Below are 27385 nucleotides of genomic sequence, written 5' to 3'. Positions count from 1 at the left end.
ATATAGAATGAATTTCATCTAAAAGCGTCTAGCAAAAACTGTTAGTTAGTTATAAACAATGAAAACGTAATAAAGTTGATAAAAAGTTGCTAATATAATCAAATAAATTATATTTGATGCCACTTTTGAATTTAAAATTGGGGAAGTCGAATTTATAGCCTCTAAACTTACGTTATCGAAATGTATAATGAAATTCGTCCAAAAGTGTCTATATAAACCTTTTAATTGGATATATAAAATGAGAACGTAATAATGTTAATATAAAACTGCTAATTTAATCAAATAAATTATATTTGGTGACACTTCTCAATTCAAATTGGGCAATTCGAACTTTATTGCATCTAAACTTATGTTACTTTTAAAGAGAAATATAGAATGAATTTCATCCAAAAGCGTCTAGAAAAAACTTTTAGTTTAAATAATGAAAACGTAATAAAGTTGATAAGAAGTTGCTAATATAATCAAATAAATTATATTTGGTGCCACTTTTGAATTTAAAATTGGGGAAGTCGAATTTATAGTCTCTAAACTTACGTTATCGAAATTTATAATGAAATTCGACCAAAAGCGTCTATAAAAACCTTTTAATTGGCTATATAGAATGAGAACGTAATAATGTTGATATAAAGTTGCTAATTTAATCAAATTAATTATATTTGGTGACACTTCTCAATTCAAATTGGGCAAGTTGAACTTTATTGCATCTAAACGTATGTTAGTTTTAAAGAGAAATATAGAATTAATTTCATGCAAAAGCGTCTGGAAAAGGATTTTAGTTAGCTATGAAGAATGAAAATGTAATAATTTTGATAAAAAGTTGCTAATATAATCAAATAAATTATATTTGGTGCCACTTCTCAATTCAAATTGGGCAAGTCAAATTTATAGCCTCAAAAGCTATATTATCGAAATGTATAATGAATTTCGTCTAAAAGCGTCTATAAAAACCTTTTAATTGACTATATAAAATGACAACGTAATAATGATGATATAAAGTTGCTAATATAATTAAATGAATTGTATTTGGTGACACTTCTCAATTCAAATTTGGCAAGTCGTACTTTATTGCATCTAAACTTATGTTATTTTTAAAGAGAAATATATAATGAATTTCATCTTAAAGCGTCTAGAAAAACCTGTTAGTTATAAATAATGAGAACGTAATAAACTTGATAAAAAGTTGCTAATATAATCAAATAAATTATATTTTGTGCCACTTTTGAATTCAAATTGGACAAGTCGAATTTATAGCCTCTAAACTTACGTTATCGAAATGTATAATGAATTTTGTCCAAAAGCGTCTATAAAACCTTTTAAAATGCTATATAGAATGAAAACGTAAAAATGTTGATATAAAGTTGCGAATTTAATCAAATGAATTGTATTTGGTGACACTTCTCAATTCAAATTGGGCAATTCGAACTTTATTGCATCTAAACTTATGTTTGTTTTATAGATAAATGTAGAATGAATTTCATGCAAAAGCGTCTGGAAAAAGCTTTTAGTTAGCTATGAAGAATGAAAACGTAATAATTTTGATAAAAAGTTGCTAATATAATCAACTAAATTATATTTGGTGTCACTTCTCAATTCAAATTGAGTAAGCCGAATTAATAGACGCAAAAGTTACGTTATCGAAATGTATAATGAATTTCGTCCAAAAGCGTCTATAAAACCTTTTAGTTGGCTATATAGAATGACAACATAATAATGTTGATATAAAGTTACTAATATAATCAATTGAATTGTATTTGGTGACACTTCTCAATTCAAGTTGGGCAAGTCGAACTTTATTGCATCTAAACTTATGTTATTTTTAAAGAGAAATATAGAATGAATTTCATCCTAAAGCGTCTAGAAAAACATGGTAGTTAGTTATAAATAATGGCAACGTAATAATGTTGATAAAAAGTTGTTAATATAATCAAATAAATTATATTTGGTGCCACTTTTGAATTCAAATTGGGCAAGTCGAATTTATAGCCTCTAAACTTACGTTATCGAAATGTTGACTTTATTTGATTTTCATTGACTTGAAATAACTGGTTGTTACATGGACCGGGGTAGCAGCAGCAGTAGTCGATTCAACACCTTTTCCTTTCAATCCACTTTCTGCGGTTCTCGGCAAGCCTTGAAGCTTACTCAAGGTGACTTCCTCTTTGCTCAAATGATAAGTCATCTTGAACTGATCATAGCAAAGAGGCAATGTGAAGGGTCCAAGTTGTGGTTTGGGCTAGGCTTTTGGATGTATAGGTCATTTGTACTTTGAGTCTTGTAATATAAGTGTTTTTGTGTGTTTACGGCCAAGAGTGTGTTTACGGCCATAAACAAGTTTACGACCGTAAACCTGTTTACGGCCAAGTCCAGTTTGCGGTCATGTCTATTCCCCTATATATAGGTTCAGTCTGTGTCTGTTAGTTGTTGTTGATGATCCATAGAGTTTACGGCCATTGTCAGAGTTGTACCAGACGTTTTCTAAATAAAAAAGTGTGCAAGATTTGATTCATTCTTCTTCTACTAATTTCTCATCTTATTTTATTGTTAGATTGCTTAATCACTGGTTAAGATCCTGTTTCTAGGACCTTACAATTGGTATCAGAACAAGTCCGGTGTCAAAACATCTTTCAATCACGTTTTCGGTCAAAGGATTTCAGTTTCATCATTCCTCGAGACTGCATTTGGTGTTTTCGTGACATTAAGGGATCAGATCTGCTTACAATTCGTATTTTCATCAAGTTCTGGGCATTTACGGTCAAGTGTTTACGGTCGTAAACTCCCATTCACGACCGTAAATAGGCAATCTTCATTGATCGTATACAGTCAATCTTCATTGACTGTAAACAGGCAATCTCCCTTAACCGTAAACTCTGGTAGACCGTAAACTATCCTCAACCGTAAACTCCTTCCAACCGTAAACTCAACCGTTGACCGTAAATGTTGATCGTAAATGTTGAACGTAATCGTGTGACCGCAAACTATTTTTTTTGCATTTTAGTTTATTTTTCAAGTCATCTTCAATTAAAAAAAATTAAAAAAATGGATTCTCAAGGTCAAGTACTTCATCATGAATTGGATTCCATCATGGGAACAACTACTCGTATTCCCCGATTGTTATCTGTAAAAGGGTTCTCAGAATGGAAATACAGAATCGAGAAATACATCAAAATGAAAGATTTCAAGGTTTGGAGAAGCATTCTCAAAGGACCAGTCAGAATCACTACGAATCTTCCAACTGGACAAGTAATTGACAAGTTATACGCTGATTACACTGATGAGGATTTCGAAAAGGTTGAAGAACAAGAAAGAGCACTGGCTACTTTGACTATGGCTTTATTGCCCGATATTGCTCAAGGTTTCAGAGAATATACTTCAGCCAAAGCATTGTGGGAAGCTTTGATTGAGGTCTACGAGGGAAATGAAGATATGAAGGAAAGCTGTCAGGATACGTTAAGACAAAAATTCAACATGTTTAATTATGTCGTTGGAGAAACCCTGGAAGCTCAGTTGCAGCGATTTACTGCTCTCACTACTGAGATGAGCACACAGCTGGGATTTACTTGGCTAAGTCTGAGATAAACAAAAAGTTGTTGAATTCACTTCTGAAGTCGTGGGATATGAATATAGCTGTTATCAAGAAGACAAAAGATCTCAATCGTCTTAGTCTTGCTGAAACAATGGCAATCATCAAAGCATGTGATCTTGATGACAAGCAACGCGAGATTAATCATGTGAATTCCTACTCTACTGCAAATCTTGGGATTTCTTCGAACAACGCCTTTTCATCCTTTACCTCCTCTCCAAGTCAAGCTTTTGTTGTTCAACAACCTCAGAATCAAACCTTTATTACTCCATCTGTTGCAACATTTGTTGCCTCAACATTTGTTTCTCATCCACAAAGTCAGTCTTTTGTTGTCCCTCAAGTTGTTTCCTCCTCAAATGCACCAGTTATGGTTCCTGCTCCCCGTTCCAAAGAAAACGATGAAAACTTAGCTCTTGCCACTGGACTTGTCAATTGCTACAATGCTTTTGTAGCTGGAGAGCTTCCACCTCAACTCTCATTTGCTGACCTGGATTAAATTCATCCAGAGAATGCGGAGGAAATGGACATTACTTGGCAGATAACTATGGCAGTGTTCATGGCAAAGCAATTTGCTAAGAAGACAGGAAAGAATAATTGGGGAATGAATGCGGATAAGAAAGTAGGGTTTAACAAGGGAAAGTTGCGTTGCTACAACTGTCACGAGTCGGTTCATTTTGCTCATGAGTGTCCCAAACCAGACAAAAGAGTAGGTAGTGATCGAACAATGGTTCCAGTGGGAAATGGTCGCGGAAATGTTGCTGTCAACAGTGAGACTGCTAATCTAGCAGTGGTTGCTCAGTCCTTTGACTGGGAGGACCAGATTCAGGCACTGAATATTTCAGGACCTAAAAATGCTCACTTGGCTCAAATCAATGATACTCTTGTAGAAGAAGCTGAAGTTGATCCTGAAGAAGAGATGATGGAGTTGTCGTTTCCTTTCATGGTATCTTCTACTACAAAACCTGAAAAGAATGAGGTAAGTCAGTCTTCTTGTTATCAAAAATGTATTGATAAAGTTAAAAGTCTTCTTGAGCATATATAATTATTACGTAGAGAGAACGAGGACTTGAGATATGAAGGGTATCAACTTAGAAAAAGACAGAAACCCCTGAAGGCTGAATTAGAAGCAAAAACCAAAGACTTTAGAAAACTTCAGGAAGAGTATAGTACTAAGAGTGTGCATTATAGATATGTGTTGAACAACTTGCTGAGGTAACTGCTGGGCTTGACACATTGAAAAACAAATTTGAAAATGCAGATTTCGCTTTTAGAAAATTTGATGTGTCAAGTGAAGTAGTCGCATCCATGATAGAAACTAATTTGCAATTCAAAAATAATCAGTCAAAGGGTTTAGGATATGATAAAGTGTCTCCTCCTTTTAATCATACTTATACTAATAATCCTTTAACAAAAGAGGAAATTGACAGAGTGTCATTTCTGAAATATGGATTTGTGTTAGGAGGTAGTATTAATGTTGAAAATACTAATGTTTCTACTTCCCATGCAGATCAATCCTTAAGTCACTCAAATCAAGAAGCAGAAGGATGTGTTTCTAAAAATAAAAATGTTTCTGAACCTGATGTTTTGGTTTCAAAAAATGACTCTTTTGTTTCTAATGTTAAAATCAATGATACTTCTTGTGATACTTCTGCATCGGATTATGTTGATTCTATTTTTTTGACATATTTGATGATTTGTTTGATAATTATGATGTTCCTGAATTTGATGTTCCTGTTTAAAGCACATCCACTTCACCAATCACACAACCGGATTCATCCTCACCTATCACACAATCTGATTCTTGCACATGTTCTTGTGGAAAAAGTAAGGGTGTCAGTAAAGAAAGTAAATCAGACAAAGGCAGTACCAGTTACAATAACAATAAGCAAATTTCCTTTAACTGTGGTACTGCCGGTCACATCGCTAGGAATTGTCCCAATAGGGCATTTGTGCATTTTTCGTCTCAAAGAGGAGAGAACGAGTCTCGAGGAAGGTCTTTAACTAGAAAGTCCTCGAGATCTCATCCTCGAGATGATGATCGGAAGGCTAATCAAAACAAGAAAAGGGCAGTTTTTCAAAATAACAAACAGGTTTTCAATAACAAAGTCACAAACCGTTTGCCAAAATAGAGCTCGGCTAAGCCAAGGTCGGTTTCGTCAAAGAGTGAATCTGGATCTTCAACCACTTCTGGTAGAAAATCTGAATGCTCAAAGCAAACTGAAAAGAAAAATGCTTCAAAATCACCCATGATTTTTGAGAAACCTAAATACCAGTGGGTGCCCAAATTAACTTCCAACCAATCATCGTTATCCTCCAAAACTGTTTTACATGATGATTCAAAATCAAAAGGATTAAAAGATAAATCAGTTAATGTTAAGGGTCCATCCAGAAAGAAATAACATGGTTCCCAAAATCTAAATGATCCCGCTCATTTTGCAGGGACAGTTGCGGAGGAATGTCGTCAGTCCATCGTATGTCGACAGCAGTTGTTCCCGGCATATGACAAGAGACATCTCTCAATTGACTGACATTCAGACTTTTAATGGGCGATTCATTTCCTTTGCGGGCGGTGAAGGCGGAAAAATCACTCAGAGAGGAACTGTAACAAACGGAGTGCTAAGTTTCGAGAACGTCAACTATGCTCCCGAGTTAAAGCACAACTTGTTAAACGTATCTCAGATTTGCGACACGGGTTATTCAACGCATTTTACTGATAAAGAGTGTCTGATCTTAAAGTCAGGCATTGTCATCCCGGATGAGTGGATTCTTGTTAAATCAAAGCGGGATGGAAATTCTTATATTATAGACATGAATAGCAACATTCCTGAGCAAAGTCACCTGCCTCTTTTCAAAAGTCTCAAAAAAAATGCTATGTTGTGGCACCGACGACTCGGTCATGCGAACGCTAAGAATCTGAATCGTCTTGCTAAAAACAAAATGGTACATGTCCTGCCTGTCAGAGACTTCATAACATTTGAAAAATGTGTGTCATGTGCCCAAGGAAAGCATCACAGGAAACCACACATGCCAAAGCCAATCAATTCAATTAGTCAGGTGCTCCAATTGTTGCACATGGATTTATTTGGTATGGTCAATGTCCAAAGCATCAATAGAAATTCATACTGTCTAGTTATGATTGATGACTTCTCGCATTTCACGTGGGTTTTCTTCTTAAACAACAAAGTCGGGGTATTTGATCTGATCAAGAAATTCATCGTAATGATTAAGAACCAAACAAATAACCGGGTGAAGGCGCTTCGAACTGATAATGGAACATAATTCAAGAATGCAGTTCTTGATCGCTTTTGCGCAGAAAAGGGAATTGTGCATCAATACAGTTCAGTTTGCACGCCTCAGCAAAACGGTGTTGCTGAACGGAGAAATCGAACGTTGTAAGACGCTGCAAGGACGATGCTGTGTGATTCAAAGTTACCAGTTTTATTTTGGGCTAAGGCGATCAACACTGCTTGCTATGTTCAAAATCGTGTTTTGATCAACAAAGCCCAGATGAAGACTCCATACGAAATTCTATACGGTCACAAGCCATCTGTCATCCATTTCCGCACATTTGGCTACCCTTGTACCCTTTAGTCACCTAGAGTCCAACCCGAAGTTTAATGCCAAAGCTGATGACTGCTATTTTTTGGGCTATGCTGCTCGCACTGCGTACAGGGTCTACAACAAAAGAACAAAGCAAATTGTAGAATCCTTTTATGTGCGCTGGCTGGAGGAGAATGAAACAGATGCTAGAGTGGGTCCTGATTGGCTGTTTGATTACACATCTTTGTTTAAATCATTCAATATGTGTTCTGATAGTTTATCTGGTTCTACCTCTAGTTCGAAGATTATACCTGAAGATGAAGACGAAGACGTTGTTTACAGACAACCGATAGTTTCTTCTGCGATTCCCTCGATGGAGTCATCTGTTCCAATTACTAGTCCAGAATCTCCAAGCCAACAACATGCTCCTGATGCTAATGCCACTCCTCTTACTCCTGATGAAAGAGAGTTCATGTCATGAGATGCTTCCGCTGTTACTCAAACTTTTATGGAACTTCTCTTTCCCGAGCAGATTGATAATGAGTTTGTGGCAGATCCTTCTACCGAGACAGGTTCATCTGAAGTGGATCATTTGGAAAATGATGGAGTTATAAACATTCACAATCTTCCTATTTCATTCAATGACATCAGCCAAGAGATACCTTCACGCATTCAACGCGATCATCTGATCGATAATGTCATTGGCCAGCTAGGTGATGGTGTTAAAACAAGAAGCTAGAGTGGAGATGTTAATACATGTCTCTATTCTTGCTTTATCTCTCAAATAGATCCAAAGAACGTTGAAATGGCTTTGAATGAGCCCAGTTGGGTAAATGCAATGCACGTAGAGTTAAATCAATTTGAAAAACTTGGGGTTTGGAAGCTGGTTGAACTTCCTAAAGGAAAAAAGTCTCTTGACACACGATGGGTATACCGCAATAAGCAAGATGATTCTGGAGTCATAGTACGTAATAAGGCACGATTGGTAGTTCGTGGGTTTAGACAGATCGAGGGTCTTGACTACACTGAGGTTTATGCTCTGGTGGCTCGCTTGGAGGCTATCCGTATCTTCCTTGCATACGCTTCCTACATGAACTTCACTGTTTATCAGATGGATGTCAAGACAGCCTTCTTGTATGGCAAAGTGAAGGAAGAAATCTATGTTGATCAACCCCCTGGGTTTGTTAACTCGAAGCTTCTAAATCATGTCTACAAGTTGGACAAGGCGTTGTATGGGTTACATCTCCTCGAGCATGGTATGCAACTCTTACAAAGCACTTGCTCGAACATGGATATTCTCGCGGCACTATCGATCAAACTTTTTTCATCAAGCATGTGGTTAATGATCAGATTCTAGTCCAGATCTACGTTGACAACATTATCTTCGGGTCTACAAGTCTACAGCTTTGCACAAAGTTCGAAGGAGTGATGAAAAAGCGGTTCGAGATGACTCGTTAGGTGAAATGACCATGTTTTTGGGGGCTTCAGGTCCAACAAAGATCAACCGGAATCCTGATCCATCAAGTAAAGTATGTGGTCGATATACTTGAGAAGTTCGGGTTTCAAGACACTAAACCTGCTTTGACACCAATGGCCAAGAGACCCCTTCTGACTCCAGATACTGATGGCGAATCCGTAGATCAAACTCATTATAGATCAATGATCGGTTTGTTGATGTATCTAACTGCAAGCCGACCAGACATCATGTTTGCAGTTTGTCAATGCGCACGCTATCAGGCTAATCCTAAACTTTCACATCTTATTGTTGTCAAAAGAATCTTTTGATACCTCAAAGGCAGCCCAAAATTGGGTCTTTGGTATCTGAAAAATTATGATTTGATTTATATGCATTTGCTGACAATAATTATGGAGGTTGTGAGCTTGACAGGAAATCTACGTCTAGGGGGTGTCAATTCCGTGGTGACCGGCTAGTGTCTTGGCAGTGCAAGAAACAGCACACCGTCTCAACCTCAACAGCAAAAGCGAAATATGTTTCTGCCTCTGCATGTTGTTCTCAAGTTATATGGATCCAACATCAGCTGTTGGATTACGATTTGAATTACTTAGAAACCCCTATATTTTGTGATAATGAGGTTGCGATTAAGATTGCTAAAAATCAAGTCCAGCATTCGAAAACCAAGCACATTGACATCAAAATTCATTTCATCAAATATTGTTATGAGCGTTCTCTCATTCGGCTGGAACAGGTTCCCATTGCTAATAATGTGGTGGACCTGTTCACAAAGCCGTTTAACACAGCTCGATTCGATGTTCTTGTGAGCCTTTCGAAAATGCTACGTTTTGAGGACTAATTTTTGCTTTAGGTTAGTTTAAATTTGCGCATTTTAATTTCATTATCACCCATGCACAAATTTAGGGGGAGAAAATAAACAAAAACCCAAACAAAAATTAGAAATTTAAAAAAATCCAAAAATAGTGTTATTTTTGTTTTATTTTTTTCAGAAAATATTCCAAAAACATTCGAAAATCAAAAAATCAAAAATATGTTGTTAACAGTTTTTGTTTGTAGGTGATGGTTTGGGAAGTGATATAATCATGTGATAAGACAATCTGAAACTGTGTAAGGTGCCAAAGTCGAATTGTCTAAGCTCTGTGTTCGATGCGCTGGTAGGCACGAAAGTTTTAAAATGGACTTGACTAGGATCAGATGAACTTAAGGAATCTAGAGACCTGACAAATCTTGACCTAGATAGTTCCATTTAGCCTGACAATACGATGCTTGGGTAGGTTGAGCAGAGAGATATACATGAAAATCTGCGGATACATTAAATGATCTATATCTAGAACTGTGGATTAACTTTTCCTCGATGTGCGGACTATGTCCTTAATTCTAGTATTGACGGGACAACTGGAGAATTCCGATAAGTTAGGTCTGTAGAAAATTATTTTATTTCTTTTTATCTGTTAGTCATATGTTGCTTCCTCTACTGATTGGAAGAGATCTTACCTGGAATGCAACATATGCAACTCTATTTCTCTGCATCTTCTATCTATGCAATTCTTTCTACCTGTTATCCATATGTTGTCTCCTTTGCGTGATTTGCAATCTGACCTGGTACACAGCATATGCAACTTTCTACTTTTCAATCCCTCTAAACTCTAGTTAGTCATATGTTTCACTCTCTCCGTGATTGGAAGAGATCCAACTTGAGTGTATAACATATGCATTCTAAGTCTAACTTCTTCCTTAATAATTGTCTGCTCATCTGATGTAAGGAGTATTCTGGAAGAACTTGATTACTAGGGTATATCAGGAAATGGGAAACGCGTTCTAATACAATTAAAATTGAACATTTTATAGATTGTCTGTAGATCTCGCTGTTCAATTTAGGTGGACAACAATACATTTGGTCGTCGTCAACTGAATGGTCTTTTAGGAATATTATCTAAGTTCATAAGATCTAATGACTTTTCATTTATAGTATATCCTAAATTTGTCACATCCTTTCGTGTTTAAGTGGACCACAATACCGGCCATCGACCAGACATGGACATGAAGACAGAAGTATCGATAAGTGGATTATGGTTGTCTAACAACTTTGATCCCAATATCACAAAATTGTTTTTAGTGTTAGAAAGAGGTGAAATTAGTTTTAAATTTCCGTTAAATTTTAATTTCATTTCAATTTTAATTTTACTTTTATTTTTATATTTTATCTTATTTTTATTTTTATTTTTATTTTTATTTTTATTTTTATTCTATTTTTGTCCTCAAAATGTTTTATTTTTATAAAGGTTTTCGGGTATTGGACTTTATCCTTGTGGATTACGGCCTATTAATTTTTTGGACCAAGCATATAAAGAAGAAACAGCTGTGAACCCTAGTTTACTTCTCCTTTTCAAAATCATGGCCGCAAACTCTCCAGATTCTCTCTCTCTCTAAATTTTTTTTGTGAAAATTAGTGAAATTGATCCGATAGCTTCAAAGGTATGATGATTCTGACCAGGAATATGCTATTTTCGCATCAAATCAACATGTTTTCAATGTTTAATCGATGAAAAATCAACTATCGGCGTTTACGGCCAGGCAGTTTACGGCCAAGCTATTTACGGCCGTGAACTCCCTTTTGGTCGATAAAATTGATTTTTCTTCGTGTGTTTCACTTAAAAGCTAATTTGAACTCCAAACATGAGTAAAACATTAATTTTAAATGTTTAAATATATTGTTTTCTCATTTGGCTTGTTTTAGTGCAGATTGATATGGAAGAGCTCAAGTTTGCTAACAATCACAACCTGGCTATCCTCTTGGCTGATCCTCCAGCTACTCACGGAGAATTCAAGTCGATGATTCATGGACTGCAAGAGTGTTGCTTGTCTACTACTCTGACCATTAATCCATACATCTATCAAAGCTTGATCAAGGAATTCTGGAGGTCAGCAAAGGTGAAGAAAGGAAATGATGGAGTTGTTTCTGTTGAGGCTTCAGTCAAAAATTGCAAAATCATCATCACTGAACAGTTCATCAGAAGTACGCTCAAAATTGACGACCAATCAACCTTCTCCTTTGAGATCGAGATTTCCCAAGTTGAAGAATTTCTTGTCAAAAGGGGATATGAAGGTGTCTTCCTTCCAACTATAAAGAAGTTGTTGCCACCGTTCTAGAGATTCTTAGCTCATGTCTTCGTGAGCTGCATTTCCAGAAGAAAGTCTGGCGCAGATGAAATTTCTCTAAGAAACACTGGTGCCATCATCGCTTTGGTTGCGGGACTGAATTACAACTTCTCAAAGTTCATCCTCGAAGAACTGATTTCAAACATCAAAGGAAAAACTAGGGACAAGTTCTTGTTGTACCCTAGGTTCATTCAAGTGTTCATTTATGAACAATTTCCCGATATGGCTAAAGATGGAGAAGTCATCGACATGAAGTTTCTTGGGCTGAACACCGTCGGGTTAATGAAGCAAAACAGAAAGGGAAAAATTACTTTTCAGGGAAAGTTTCCCTTGGCGAAGTTTGGTTTGTTTGCTGATTCTTGTGAGGCATCTGAGTCTCATGTTACATCTGACCGTGTGACCTCTGAAGATGATATCTTTTCTGAAGACGATGTTATTCCGATTTCCGATCACAAAGATGTTGAAGCTACTCTGGTTGCGATGGTAGCTGAAGAGTATGAATTACACTCTGTAAATGTTGAGAGTGATTTCAACAAGTGACAATCAGAGGATGCGACAGAGACCGAAGAAAATGATTCCTTTGAGGATTTGGATCTTTTGGGCTTTGACAAGGATGATATTCCCTTGAATCTTGGAGGCAATGCAAAATTCTTGTCAAATGATGATCTTGACTCTTTCTTTGACACTATCCATGATGTTGCTCATCCAGCAACAAAGATAAGGGAGTCAGAAGACGTTCTTGAGACTACGCCTCCTTCTCCAAAACAAATGGATGAAACTTCAACTCCTATGGAGACATCTTTAGAGATTCCTCCCTCTGAGAATGGACCTCCTACTATTGAGCCAACAGTGAGTGAACCACTGACAACTCAGACTTCCTCGCCTTCATTGAAGAGGAGAAGACTTGATCCTAGACCGGGTGTTCTTGTGCCAGAACTATCTCAAGGATTGTCAACTCCACCAATATCTACTTCTATTGCTACTTCACCTACTCCATCCCATGAAGGACCGAGAACCTTTTATGAAGCTGGTGGTTCATCAGTTCCTTCGGGATCACCTTCTCTTAGGCCCTATCATGATGTTGCCTCTGATAGGCTTGCTCTACATTTGGCCCACGAACAAAGCTCGGTGCCTTCCTCCCGAGCTAAGGGAATTTTTATTGAGGAAGGCCACTCAAAAGAGGATGATCCCACCATAACTGGACTTCAAAAGGAAATCAGCGTGCTTAATCAGAAGAATATTGAGCTTCATATCCGGGTGGCTGATCTTGAAGCAGAAAAGGCCCAACTTAAAATTTAGCTTGCAGATCTTGAAACGAATAAAACTCTAAAAACTCAGCAAATTTCGGATCTGCAAACCCATCTGGGATCCTTGACTGCAAGTTATTTTGATCTTAAGAACAAGCTAGCAGAAGAATTTGGCGACAAATTCAATTCTTCAGTTCAACATCTCAACGATGGCCAGTCTTCTGATCAACAAGTTTAAGACCCTCTGTTGACCCGCCCACTCAAAGAAGAACTACGATTGTCGATCGCTTCAATAAGGAACCAGCTCAAGCACCAAGCGTTGTTGCACTCAAGCGTGCCAAGTTAGCAGCTTCTGACAAGAAAAGACAACTTCTTTTCAAGAAATCCTCTGATCAGAATGCTCCTGGAAATAAACCCACTATCACCGTCACTGGTCTTGAAAAGAAGAAACTTGGACACAGGTACGGTGACAGAACAGGAAGCAGTTACCCATGATTTTGGAAGCTGGATGAAGGTTTATGGCCACCAAGAACTAGTGTGTGTTCTTGGTGAAAGATGAAGATCTAACCAAATATGAAATTTAGGGAATGAGAACATGGATTCATCACCAGTTAAAGCTACGTAGCAACAAATTAAGGTAGAAAACACTTACATCTTTGGGGATCTAGGTGAGAAACTTGATGAAGCTAGAGAGAGAATCCGAATTCTTGGCTTGGAGAGGTGAAAATGTGTTGAAAAATGATTGAGTATCACTTATATAAGTGAGAGTGTACGGCCATGAGGGGGTGTACGGCCGTACACCCATGTGTACGGTAGTACACTCCTCATGAAGGAGTGTTTGGCCCGAAATGCAACTTTATGACTTTAGTAGCACATCCCTTAACCTCAACCTTAATTTTACTAAGCTTAGGACACTCAAACAGACCCCAAACAACGCTGAAAGGTAGCTAAAATGAGTCTAACTTGGATTGAATTGAATGTTGTACAAGATAGGAATTTCGGGTTGTCACATTATCTATCCCGAAGATGATCCTTAGGATAGGTCCCTTGAAATTAGATGTTAGAGACAGAAAGTGAGGATATCGGGAAGGGGTAATCAGGTTGATGATTTAATAATAATAAATAAATATTTAACTATTGTGGGTTGAAAACCATATGTGCTCACCAGGCCCCCAAGCCTGACTCACTCAGTTTTTTTTATATTACAGGTAGTGGCACAAGAGCACGGGTGTGATGATATGATGAAAGATTCATGGATGCCTATAGGCCAGTAGTTTAGACTAAGGGGTTGTTTGATAGTTGTTGACTGAGTAAGATCTGACTGAGTCAGAGCCTGATTGGGTCAGAAGCTCTAACTGTAGATGCTTCTGACTGAAATCATACTGTTTGATCATGCATCTGACTGAATGTGTTGAATGCTGAAAATGACCATTTTACCCTTCTATCTTGTTTTGTTTTGTGCTAAATAAATTTTCTCAATTTGATCCAAAAAATTGAACAAATAATGTAAATTTATAAAGAATTGAAGAAAAAAGTTATCAACTATCTCATTACCAAAACCTTCAAAAAATAATCAATGACAACATTACCACTAATCTAGGGAACATGATGCATAAATAGTGATTTTGTTTTCATTAAACTGATGTATTCTTGAACTATTTCCTTGTACCAGTCATCAAATTTCATTATCCCAGTCTCCTGAGCTGTTATCCTTCATTGAAATTAATCAATAAGTTGCATAAAGTAAAAAAGATTCATTCAGAAACCATTAAACATTTAAAACCAAAATTAAAGTCAAATAGATCTACAATTCCAAAAGTCATAAATTTATAGCTTACATTGTACAATCAACAAAGAGGCTCAAAACAGAAAACCTAAAATTCAAGGAAAGGGTATCAAACATATTCACTGAGAATTATCGTATTCACTCTATCGACTAGATGCTTAAAATCAATTAGATGGAGAAATCACACACATGAAACCAATCAACAACCAAAAATCAACTCTGACGACCAAAAAATTACAAGAAATCGATTTAGATAAGGAAAAAAAGCTTGAAGAAAATTGACCTTACCTAATGAAGACGATGGTGTAGTGACGACGTGAAGCTGCTATGGAATACTGGAGGAAGTCGACGTCGCTAAAGCAGTGGCGAAAGTGAAGCTGCGATAGAGGTCTAGCATTAGAGAGGACGAAGTCGGAGGAGGTTGCCGGCGAGGTGGAGCTGGAAAGGAGGAAAAGGTTGAGGCCGGAGGTACGAGGAGGATCTGGAAGAAATCGTAACGGGGGTAAGTAAGAAATCATGTGTAGGGCTAGATAGAGAAGGCCAAATGTGGGTAAGTTTTCAATCAACCATGTTTTTTTAAAGGATCGAGATAGTTGTTTTTATGGGCTGAGTCAAACGTGTGGCCTAGGTCAGAAGCATATCAAACACCCTGACCGGACCGAGTCAGACCAAAACATTTGACAGGACCCTGTCAGCACCAAATCAAACAGCCCCTAAGTAGTGTAAGGTATGTATTATTTCATTTATGCTTATGTACTGTATCGACAATGACATATTGACATCTCAAGGTTTTAATATAAATACGTTTATTGGAAAATGTTTTAATAATATCATTATCATGTTTTTGGGAACATATTCCGCAATATTATTCTTTTAAGGAAACTTTGATTTCAAAATAAGCATAAATAAATCGGTCTTTTCTGACCGTGAAATTGGGGATGTCACATAAAATCAAAATGAAGACTTCGTTAAATCAAAATCCAAACTCCATAAAGTGAGAAATAAATCACAAAATTTATCAATTGTGGTACATATTTTGTGCAAAAAGAAATAAATCACAAAAGTTATCATCTTCTACAACTAGTATCCATCATACCATAAAGAATTAATCAAAACTATTAAATCAAGGGTGATATATACTAGTAAATTAATACAAGCAAGTTTTTATTATCATTGTATATATGTCATTAGGATACAAACAACTAACGACCTCTTCTTCATCATCTCGCTATCACATTGCTTGAGATAAAACATATTGTAACAAAATAAAACAAGGACCTGCTAAATATATCAACAAGATGACGTTCCATGTGATGCTTCCCACTTGATGAGAATATATTTCCAATAAACATTTGGAAACTAAAGCGCTGGCAAATTGATAGATATTTGAGAACTAAAAATACAATAGTTTAAGAAAAAATCATGCTACCGGGCAAGAGATGGGCCAGAAGACAAAATTGCACACAATGAAATTCGAACTCCCACATTACCCAAAAATAATTGATCAAAAATCAGAACTTACCATCTTCGGTGTTGCTAAGTGCTAAGGAGTAAATGATGAGGTATGTCGCTACCTTGCTACAACAGTGAGGATGTTATGACGCTAGCAAGAGAAAAGAGCGATGAGATCGACATCGTGAATAACGAGAACAGGGGAAGCCGGATGGAAGCTGGAAGTATAACTCGCTTTTAGGGTCAGAGTCATCAAGGGTTTTGTGATGCTGGAGGAGTGGTGGCGGAAGATAACAAATATTCGGAGAGGGATAGGAGCAGGATGGAGGCAAGGCGGCATAAAGTTTTCTGTGGTCTTGAGTGGTTGTGTGGAGTTGATGGGATTTGTTGATTGTTTTAAAGAGGGAAAAAACTAAATTAGATCAATTTCCGTAATTTTAGGAGAGTATTTGTGGAAGTTATATTTCTTTTAAATGAAATTACCAAATTATTCTTATTAATTTAATAAATGATTTATTTTTTCTTGAATTCTTATTGGTTCATTCATCCACACAATACTTAGTTAGAATACTTGAACCTCTTTGTTTCTCTCTCTCTCTCTCTCTCTCTATATATATATATATATATATATATATATATATATATATATATATATATATATATATATATATATATCATTAGAAAGGTATCGACAATGCGGTCGATATAAGACTAATATTGAATACTTTTGACATTAATTTAGTACAAATATCGTTAAATCTATTTAAAATAATATTATAAATGGTCGTTTGGTCGTTTAAGTAACTATAAATGGTGCTTTTTGAAAAAATCAACTACTATAAATATGAGGGTGTAGACTCTCATATTTCTTGCACCAAGTCTCTTTCAAAAGCTTTTCTCTTCTCACCCCCGAGCATTTCGTTCCCTCGTGATTCGCCTTCTATTTCTATAGTTTTAGTATAGTAAGTTGAGCGTTGAAGCGCTGCAATAATCTTTTTAAAAGAAAGATTCAGTGACACAGTTCTGACCACGAAGTTCTAAGTTTTCGCTAGAAAACCCTGTCATTTTAGAGGAAAAACTAAGTCGTTAGTAGCAAATCTTTGGAGCGCCACAGAGCCCCGAGAAATAGATTTTTCGGTATCGAAGTTTTGCTCGCGTAATGTCCGATTTTTTGTCCAATAATTTGTAAGTTAAGCTATACTTCTCGTGCTTTAAGTATAAATTACATTTATGTTTATAATCTTTATTATGAATTTATAATTATGATTTATCAGTAATACCAGTTGTCATATTGATTAATCTACTTACAAGAATGATGACAATATAAGATTAGTGAGGTGTTTAAATTGGATTAAAACTTGTACCATTGCATAACCATTTGTGATTTTGTTTTTTTTTTCTTTTTCGATTTTCATGCAATAACCATATTAAATAAGGAAAATATCATTTTAACCCTACAAATTTTTTTTTGTTTGTTTTAAATAGTCACTTTTTTTTTTGCACTTTAGAGGAACTAAGTCTATTTTACAGGTTAAATAAATCTTTTAACCTTTTATAACATGTAACTAAGAAGTATATAATATTTTGTTAATGTAGAAGACCAAGTATGATAACATTTGGCTGAGGTGGAATGCCATGTGCATTACAAAAACACGTCCTACTAAAATATGAAGAACTTAGGCTTTTTGTGCTCAAGACCTCGCAAGTGTTCCTCGATCGTCCCACCGTCGTACATCCAAATTCATTCTTTATTTTTTAACCGACAATTTAATCTACTCCTAAACTAACAACACCTATGTCACCTATGTCCAGGACTTAAACCCTCGACTTCAAAGAGATAGGACACCACCTGATACCTTAGGTTAAAGTCCTTTGGTATCCAATTTCATTCTCATCTTCAAATAATTCCCCTGTTACTTTCGCAGGTCAAAAACCACGATTCTTTTCCTTGATTTCTCAATCTACTGAAGTGTTGCTGCTAATTTCCTATTCCGCCGATTTTCCTAGTTTGATTTCTCTCACATTACCACGACCCCGTTTCAATCTCAATCTGAAACCCACTTGGAGTTCGTTGAACGTATTGGATATAGAGATTAAACATGTCCGTTTGTTTGCCCCACATTTGGTGAAAACAAACGGGAGTGTCGCCCTTGCAATTTAAGAGAACACCAAAACATTACCGATCATGATTATGGAATTGAAGCTCGAAACGAACGAGTTGCAAAACGAAATGCGTCATGGAATGGTTCGAATCGAATTAGATTGCGATAAACAACAATAAAGAGGGAACCGACGGAGGAGGATTACTATGTGATGGAGACACTTGCGGTGGTAGCGATAGGTGTCGGAGTGTTTGTACTATGCTCAATAGAAGCATAAAGACTTGAACCTAAACTATCCATTCGAAATATTTCTATGGACAGGGACATATCGGTTAGAATCTTTGATGATGCGTAATTGGAGTTGACTCATCCACAGTTTCACTATTTATTTTAGAATAAATCTACCCTAATAAATGAAAATGATTTTGCCACATGTCCTTTTCTCATAAAATTAGTCACATGTCATTTTGTTATAATTTGAGATATATTTATTTTCCACTTGTCATTACTTTAATTTTCATTTTCAATATATCATTAATTTAGTTTCCATAAATTAAACCTACCATAATGACTATTAATTTCAAATTTTAAATTTAAACTTTAAATTTTAAATTTCAAATTTAATTTCAAATAAATTTACAGTTTAAACCTTTATGTTTAACATTTTGTTATAATTAACCCGTTTAGTACACACTAAACACATAATTTTAATTTATTTATTTTTTGCATGTTTTTTTTTTCTCATAATTTGTATTTATTTCAATTTCAAATTCAAATAAAATTTCTATTTAATCGTTCGTACTTAACATTTTGTTTTAATCAACCCGTATAATATACGGGTTTCACAACTAGTGCTATTATATCTGACTAAATTACGAAGAAATTTGGTTATTTTACTAAATTTCTTTTGGTTTCCACTTTCCACCCATGGAGCGAGATTCAGAAAACGAAAAGCGCGCCAATACGTTCACATAACCGCCCTCACTCCAAAATCCTCAAACAAAAAATCCGATATCGCCGTCGCACCGCCACCGTCATGGGAAAGCAAAAACAACAAGCTATTTCCCGTTTCTTCGCCCCCAAACCAAAGCCATCTTCTTCCACAACGTCAACTTCGCCTCCATCGTCACCGCCGCCGTCGCAATCACCTCTACCGAATTCATCAACACCTCCCCCTAAAATCTCCGCCACCGTCACATATTCTCCTCTTAAACGCCTTCGTACCTCCCAGCTCATATCCCCGATCAAAAAACCCTCCAAAACCCCCCGATTATCCCCCAATCCCGACCTTGCGGAATCTTCTCGAACTAAACAATCTCCACCCAGTGAAAACCCTAAACCCTCTTTGTCGAATCCCACTCTTCACGAAAAGTTTCTTAGCAAACTTCTAGAACCTTCTGAAGAAGATACAGCTAATGTTCTTACTGCAGATGCTAAGGCTCCATTAAACCCCAAATACACCCCATTGGAGCAGCAGGTAGTAGAGCTTAAAGCTAAGTACAAAGACGTTCTTTTAATGATTGAAGTTGGTTACAAGTTTCGTTTCTTCGGTGAAGACGCTGAGAATGCCGCTAGGGTTTTGGGAATCTACGCACACATGGATCACAATTTCTTAACAGCTAGTATACCCACTTACCGATTAAACGTCCATGTGAGGAGACTAGTAAGCGCAGGGTACAAAGTGGGCGTTGTTAAACAGACCGAAACCGCAACAATCAAGGCTCACGGGTCAAATAAAATGGGTCCATTTTGTCGTGGATTATCAGCATTGTACACAAAGGCCACACTTGAAGCATCTGAAGATGTGGGTGGAGGAGGAGAAGAAGGGTGTGGATCATGTAATAACTATTTAGTTACTGTCGTTGAAAATGTAAATGTTGGCGACGACAAGGGGAATAATGAAAGTGGAGTTGATGTGAAAATTGGGATTGTTGCTGTTGAAATTTCAACTGGAGATGTTATTTTTGGAGAATTTGACGATAACTTGCTAAGAACTGGGCTTGAGGCTAAGATATTGAGCTTGTCTCCTGCTGAACTGCTTCTTGTTGATCCCCTCTCTAAGCTAACAGAGAAGGTAGTTGATTACTTGATTTCAACTCAATAAAACTTTTACACTTGTGTAAATATTGAATAAAATTGTTTGCTAATTGAATCTCTGTTTTCATATTTAGTTTTTAGTAGCATACGCGGGGCCCGCTTCAAATGTCCGGGTGGAACGTGCCTCTAGAGACCGCTATACAAATGGTGGTGCACTTGCTGAAGTATTGTCATCTTTTGATAAAATAGGTGATAGCCTTCTAAATGATACTCAAAAGGAAAAAACAAAATGTCATCATGCAACTGAGGTGTGTGATTCTTGTTATCTCTTACTATGATGTACATGTGTTACTTTTTTTTTTAAATCTAATCCCTTTTTATGTGTAGGCGATTATGGGTATGCCTGATTTAGCTGTTCAAGCATTAGCATTGACCATTGACCATCTGAAACAATTTGGTTTTGAGAGGATTTTGTGTTTAGGAGCTTCATTTCGCCCTTTTTCCAATGATTTGGAGATGACACTTTCAGCCAATGCAATGCAGCAATTAGAGGTTTTGAAGAACAACTCTAATGGATCTGAATCTGGCTCATTGTTTAGCTGTATGAATCACACTCTTACTACATTTGGCTCAAGGCTTCTCAGACACTGGGTATACTTTAATCTATCTTATTAATCATTAGGTCATTTTGTTGTAACTGTTAAAAAGGTGTCATTTTGTGTTATAGCTATTTGTTATAATCATCATTATTGCTTTTTCTAAGGAATCTAATGTTTGCTAATTGGGCCCCACGCCACCTCATGATCCAGGTGAGTCATCCTTTATGTGACAAAAGAATGATCAGTGCACGTCTGGATGCTATTTCTGAGATTCTTGAATCAATGGGTTTTTCTAAAAAATTTAATGATGGAAGACACACTGATGTCAATCTTCATCAACTTCTTAGTTTAGTTCTTACTAATTTAGGAAAGTTACCTGATATTCAACGTGGAATTACTAGAATCTTCCATCGAACTGCCACAGCATCAGAGGTAATAATGAGTTGTTACTTTCCAACTTAATGAGCTTAATGGGTTAAGCACTTAATCTAGACAGTTAGTTATACATGACTGTTTCCTATACAGTTCATAGCAGTTATTCAAGCCATCTTAGTGTCTGGAAAACAACTTCAGAAGCTTCAAGTTGAAGAAGAGAATGAAGTCAACCATGTTGAAAAGACCATTCAGTCCCTGTTGCTAAAAAAGTTGATTCTGACGGCATCATCATCCAGCATAATTTCAACATCAGCAAGGCTGCTGTCTGCCTTGAATACAGAAGCTGCTGAACAGCGTGACATATCCAATCTGTTTGTTGTTTCTGAAGGACAATTTCAAGAGGTAATTACAAATAAAGTTATATATATATATATATATATATATATATGATCTCTAATTTATCTTCATTTAGTTATTTATAAGTGTTTTATAACTGATTACCAGATTGCTACAGCAAGGAATAAAGTGAAACAAGAAAAAGATAAGTTAGATTTATTAATTAATATATACCGCAAACAACTGAAAAATCAGAAATTGGAATTCATGAGTGTGTCTGGGACGACACATTTGATAGAGGTAATTTATATTTTTTTATAAATTATAATTTTGAATTATCTATAAATATATATCTTTTTACTGAGCTTTACCTTCACAGTTACCAGTAAATGTAAAGGTGCCTTCGAACTGGGTGAAGGTTAACAGTACTAAAAAGGCAATACGCTATCATGCACCGGAGGTATTAACAGCTTTAGACCATTTATCATTAGCAAACGAGGAGCTTGCTATCGTGTGCCGTTCCACTTGGCAGAAATTTCTAGAAGAATTCACAGGATTCTATCAAGACTTTCAGAGTGCTGTTCAAGCACTAGCATCCTTAGATTGCTTACATTCTCTTGCTCTACTTGCAAGAAAAAAGGTTTCTTTCTTTTAATGTTATAAATTTGAGAATGAATTACATTTTTGGTCCCTTAGTGTAACTGATGTTTGCGTTTTTGGTCCCTTATTTTGACCAATTCAACCTGCTTTTGATCTATTAGGATTACACTCGCCCTGTTTTTGTTGATGATAATGAACCTGTTCAAATCTGTATATCATCAGGTCGTCATCCGGTATGTAACATCATTTTTTTTATTTTTTAAATACATATTTATTACCATGAAATGAATATAAACAGGTTATGGAGACAATGTTAGAAGATAATTTTGTTCCAAACGATACAAATTTACATTCAGAAGGAGAGTATTGTCAAATTGTGACGGGACCAAATATGGGTGGAAAGAGTTGTTATATACGACAGGTGGCACTGATTGCCATCATGGCACAAGTGGGTTGTTATGTACCTGCCACGTCAGCAAAGCTCCATGTATTAGATGGGATCTACACACGAATGGGAGCTTCTGATAGCATCCAACAGGGAAGGAGCACGTTTCTAGAAGAGTTAGGTGAAGCTTCTAATATACTTCATGCCTGCACAAACCGTTCTTTAGTGATTCTTGATGAGCTTGGGAGAGGCACTAGCACGCATGATGGTGTAGCCATTGCTTATGCTACACTGCAGTATCTTCTAGAACAAAAGAGATCCATGGTGTTGTTTGTGACTCATTATCCAGAAATAGTTAATATGACAAAAGGGTTTGGTGGGCGTGTGGGGTCTTACCATGTTTCATATCTGACATCATCATCGCAAAAAGACGAATCTAACCCTTCTGATTGCGACTATGAAGATGTTGTTTATCTTTATAAGCTTGTCCGTGGTGTTTCGGAAAGGAGCTTTGGGTTTAAAGTTGCACAGCTTGCACAGGTCAGTTTGACTTTTGAGTTTTGAATTTTGACTTTTTGAGATAGTCAAAGTTAATCTTTTGTTTTGTTGTGTTGCAGATACCTTTGTCGTGTATAAATCGAGGGAGTGAGATGGCAGTGAAATTGGAGGAGGTGGTGAGGGACAGATGTAAAAGCAGGTTGGCAATGGCAGATAAGAATTTACAAGAAATATTTTCAAATTTGAATTTGGCGTTTTTGGAAGATGTTGATCCTGTAAAAAGCTTTGAGTGTTTGAAGCATGCAAGAAGCCTTGCACTTGAATTGAGAAATTAGTAAAAAGAGTTTTTCATTTTGTTTCTGCTTATAATGTTCTTGTAAGGCGCTAGTTCTATGGTGGTTGAGATGATGATGTAACTTAAACTTGGTGTGAGAGTGATCAGATATGTATTTATCTAGTCAAAAACGTCTTTTACCAGGTATAATCACCTTCTATTTGTAACAGGAACAATGTGTTCCTGTTGCTTGAATCGGAATCTGTTACATGTTTGGTTTGGTTGGTGGAAAATGGAATACATTTTAATCATATTTCTTTGTTTTTTATTTTCTATTTGGTTTGTAAATTCATCAGTTAAATTGGAATGTAAACTATGTTAGTCAGTGATACTGTTTTTGTCATAAATTTCATTAAATACTATGAAGATGGCCAAAAGACGTGCAATCACTTGTCATATATTAAGAAAAAGATAAATCAAGAAATAAATATCGATTTTATGAAGCTAATTCTTTCTTGGCTATTAAAGGCATCGATTAGATTAGAGATGGACACAAATGGATAAGGTCAACTCTTATCAAGTGCAAGTCAACAAAGGGATCAAGATCCAATTTGTAGGCTTACAGTGATCTAGTTAATGCTGTATGTTTGTGTGGTCTCAAGTACAAAGTATTCGATTGTTTTGTTTGACTTTTAGGAGAAAAAGAAATTGGTGATTTGTGAGACAAAAAAAAGGAGCAAGAAAATTACAAGTCTTTCTTATTGAATTTAACATTATGCACCAAAACAACAGCAAATTTTTATCTTCAGTAACACAAATATAAAAGCATAACTCCCACAATGTTCAAGAAAAAGGCAACAACATTTTGCCTAACAAAAACTTGTAATGTTCGATGTTCTGATGAAGAAACTAATACAACTCAATAGTCTTTGTTCCCAAAGTTCTTGCACCATATCTGTGATGGAACTGGTCGAACAGGCATATGTGGTCGTTGCTGCAATATCATTCATTATACACACAACGCAGAATCAGAGTATGCAGATATAACAGAGATTAGATGAGACCAAAATGCAACTCCTTTGGTTAAGTATCACATAAACTGAAAGTTGACATCTTGCATTATACAGAAGTACAGAACTAAAAAGTAAGAACCTAGAGTGTAACTGTGAACATGGACAGACTACCATGGTAACATCACAATGATGCAAACCCATATAAATCGGATTTGAATACAAAAGATCAGACTAGGGTGAAGGAGGTGAACCTTTAATGAATAGGTCTTCTTAGTTAAATCGTTGTCTATGGAGCTATTATGATTAGGGCTCTGCTACCACAGGGGACTAGATAGATAGCCAACAGCAAAACCCAGACGGATCAAAGATGAACAAAGTTTGAAATGATGAATCCTAAAAAAATTTACTACCAAGAAATTCACTATAACCACGCAAGCTGGAACTGAGGCCCATGAAATTTCAAACCCTAATTTTTTTACAACAAAGTCAAGGTAAGCCTAAATCCAGATCTCCCACATTGTAAGTACTGAATTTCTATAAAAAGTATGAGAGAAACATGCGAGAGTAGAGAGATAGATGATCGGTATATAGAAACAGACCTCAAGCTCCGCAGATTTCATGGCGATGGGGATGCAAACGAGGAAAATACCAGCCATGGCGATCGCTGTGTTGCGCTTCCAGTGCAAGGGGCGACAGTTCGGACCACCGCTCATAGTCCACACCTTGGTCCTGAAATCCCCTCCGCCATGGCCGTGGGCTGCGTCGCCGTGATGTTCTCCTCCTCCACCCATTTTCTCTCGTCAACCACTTCGATCGAACTTCTGACGAACAAGCAAAAATGGTTTAGTTGGTTTGGTGCCCTATTGGCTATCGGTACATTTTGGGGATAGGCCCTCCACTTCACTGCACAGCGAGCCCATTTGCGACGTTAGTTTATATTTGGTATTTCAATTTTAATTTCTCATTTGTTGAAATTAATTAAAAAACACTATAATACATTAACACTAAAACTATTTCAATCTCATAAAATATAAAATAGGGTAAGACTATAAGTGGGATGTAAGAAATAGATACTCGATTAGTAAACTAGGGATAAGCATAAGTCGGTATCCATCCTAATTATCTTGAACCGAAATTGACGGTTCCTAAAATATTGAAACTGAAACCAGAACCGGAACCAACGAGTAGATGTTTCAATACAAGGTACCTGATTTGTTAAATTTGTTTAATTTTTAAAACTTATAAAAATATATCTATTGTAAGTTTACAAGAAAATTATCGATAACATCAATACATAATTCGCTAAGTATTAAAAATAAGGATTAGAAAATATGAATAACTTGAATAACATTGACAAAAATATGTACAAGTTTCTTAATACCTATAAGTAAACATCATTAATTTCATGTATCTTAAATTCATACTTTTGATATAAAAAATTCATATAATTGAAGTCCATAGCTAAATAAATATTTCTATGAGTTAGAATTTAACTTAAACATAATAGTATATCATGTCTAAACAAATATTTCTATGAGTTAGAATTTAACTTATATTATGCCTACTATCTACAAATTCATTTTGAACCTAGATAGTTTAAATTCAAAATGAAAATTACACATGGACATTTAAAGGTTCAAAACAAATTATACAAAATTCTAGAATTTTAAATGATGTTATTCAATATACTGTATAAAGTATGCGATTGTGATATATATATATATATATATATATATATATATACACACACACACACACACACACCAGGTCTAACGGGTAGTGGTTCTGTAAAAATAAGAACCAAATTGGAACCGTTTAAGGCAGTTCTGATTCCAAAAACGGATATCTAGTTCTATTGCTCATCCCTAAGAAAAAACTGCTTTGGACGATGATCTCCGACATAAAACAACTAAGATATATAATTAAATAAAAGTTGTCTTAATCGAGAGTACACACCAAAATATATCATGAATATGATAGGTAAGCCCATTGTATAGAATAAAACAGAAGTTAAACATTCGTATGTGACCGAAAAGAAAAAAAAAATTACATGCAATAAAGTTTTGGGTAAATATAGCAAAGACAAGCAATGTAAATATTGTACAAATATGTAGACATTGAGAGGATAAACTACACATAAAACCTGAAACGAAAAAACTGGCACTAGAGATTGACATTAACTAATATGGTATATATGCGTGCTAGCATGTATCATATCGGATAGACACAACCCCGTATGTCTTTATATGTTGGAGTTTACCATCTTTCCCAAAATTTATTTTCGGCCACTTGCTTCTAGCTCTAGCATAGCCCAAACTTTGGTGTTATCTCCTCCTCTCGCCTCTCATCCTCTTGCAAAGGAACCCTTTTATATAGAATGAGGTTCCAACACACATATACACACACAAACATATATATATATATATATATATATATATATATATATATATATATAAGATTATTTCGCAGCAATATTATACAATTATCTAACATCGGCCCTCTTGGTGATAAATATTCACTACTATATAATTTCCAGTAACTACTTCTCTTGGTGCTGAATTAGAAGTGTGAACTCAAGAATACTGATGAATTGATTTAACCACAAAGTTATATACATTTGATCGATCAAATAAATCTCTTGGATCATAGTAAAAAATGGAAATGACTTGGTGATGATTTAGGGTTATTTGTGGTAAATTCTTTACACGATTCAAATAAAGCAAACATGCACACTTAAGATAATTATTTTTACTATTGGGACAATTGGGCTCCAATAAAGTGTTTTTTTGTTAGAGGGCATCGATAAATATAATACAATCCAATGATGTATTGTGTAAGGAAAGGTGTGAGTATTTCATCTAGGCAATGCATAAAATAAGGATGTATGGAATGTTGGATTAGTGTCTCAGCCCGTAACTATATTTGGTA

At 35.9% G+C, this 27385-nt stretch overlaps 2 protein-coding genes across 2 annotated transcripts; one reads left to right on the top strand and one right to left on the bottom strand.

Moving 5' to 3' along the window:
* The first annotated feature begins 19244 nt into the window (after positions 1-19244).
* On the top strand, positions 19245-23772 carry MSH3 (homolog of DNA mismatch repair protein MSH3). Its single transcript, XM_079012789.1, has 10 exons — positions 19245-20414; positions 20512-20685; positions 20765-21028; positions 21187-21408; positions 21502-21753; positions 21856-21987; positions 22067-22327; positions 22449-22520; positions 22586-23212; positions 23290-23772. Exons 1-10 carry the CDS (start codon positions 19377-19379, stop codon positions 23503-23505), a joined length of 3258 nt encoding a protein of 1085 aa, XP_078868915.1. The 5' UTR covers positions 19245-19376; the 3' UTR covers positions 23506-23772.
* Positions 23773-24178: 406 nt separating this feature from the next.
* LOC145065730 (uncharacterized) lies at positions 24179-25343 on the bottom strand. Its single transcript, XM_079012790.1, has 2 exons — positions 25057-25343; positions 24179-24438 (listed from the first exon to the last, which is right to left on the bottom strand). Exons 1-2 carry the CDS (start codon positions 25246-25248, stop codon positions 24364-24366), a joined length of 267 nt encoding a protein of 88 aa, XP_078868916.1. The 5' UTR covers positions 25249-25343; the 3' UTR covers positions 24179-24363.
* Between the last annotated feature and the right edge of the window lie 2042 nt (positions 25344-27385).

This window comes from Lactuca serriola, chromosome 8 (genome assembly GCF_051521515.1).
Source record: "Lactuca serriola cultivar US96UC23 chromosome 8, Lser_US96UC23_V15, whole genome shotgun sequence".
Taxonomy (NCBI): Eukaryota; Viridiplantae; Streptophyta; class Magnoliopsida; order Asterales; family Asteraceae; genus Lactuca; species Lactuca serriola.
Note: the sequence above shows the minus strand (reverse complement) of the source record. Positions and strands in the feature narration are given on the sequence as shown.

Coding starts and splice junctions, on each gene's coding strand:
- MSH3 (XM_079012789.1), top strand. CDS start 19,377: ATGGGAAAGCAAAAACAACAAGCTATTTCCCGTTTCTTCGCCCCCAAA. Junction 20,686..20,764: donor AATGTCATCATGCAACTGAG/GTGTGTGATTCT, acceptor TTTTATGTGTAG/GCGATTATGGGTATGCCTGA. Junction 22,521..22,585: donor TATCATCAGGTCGTCATCCG/GTATGTAACATC, acceptor GAATATAAACAG/GTTATGGAGACAATGTTAGA.
- LOC145065730 (XM_079012790.1), bottom strand. CDS start 25,248: ATGGGTGGAGGAGGAGAACATCACGGCGACGCAGCCCACGGCCATGGC. Junction 24,439..25,056: donor TGAAATCTGCGGAGCTTGAG/GTCTGTTTCTAT, acceptor ATGATATTGCAG/CAACGACCACATATGCCTGT.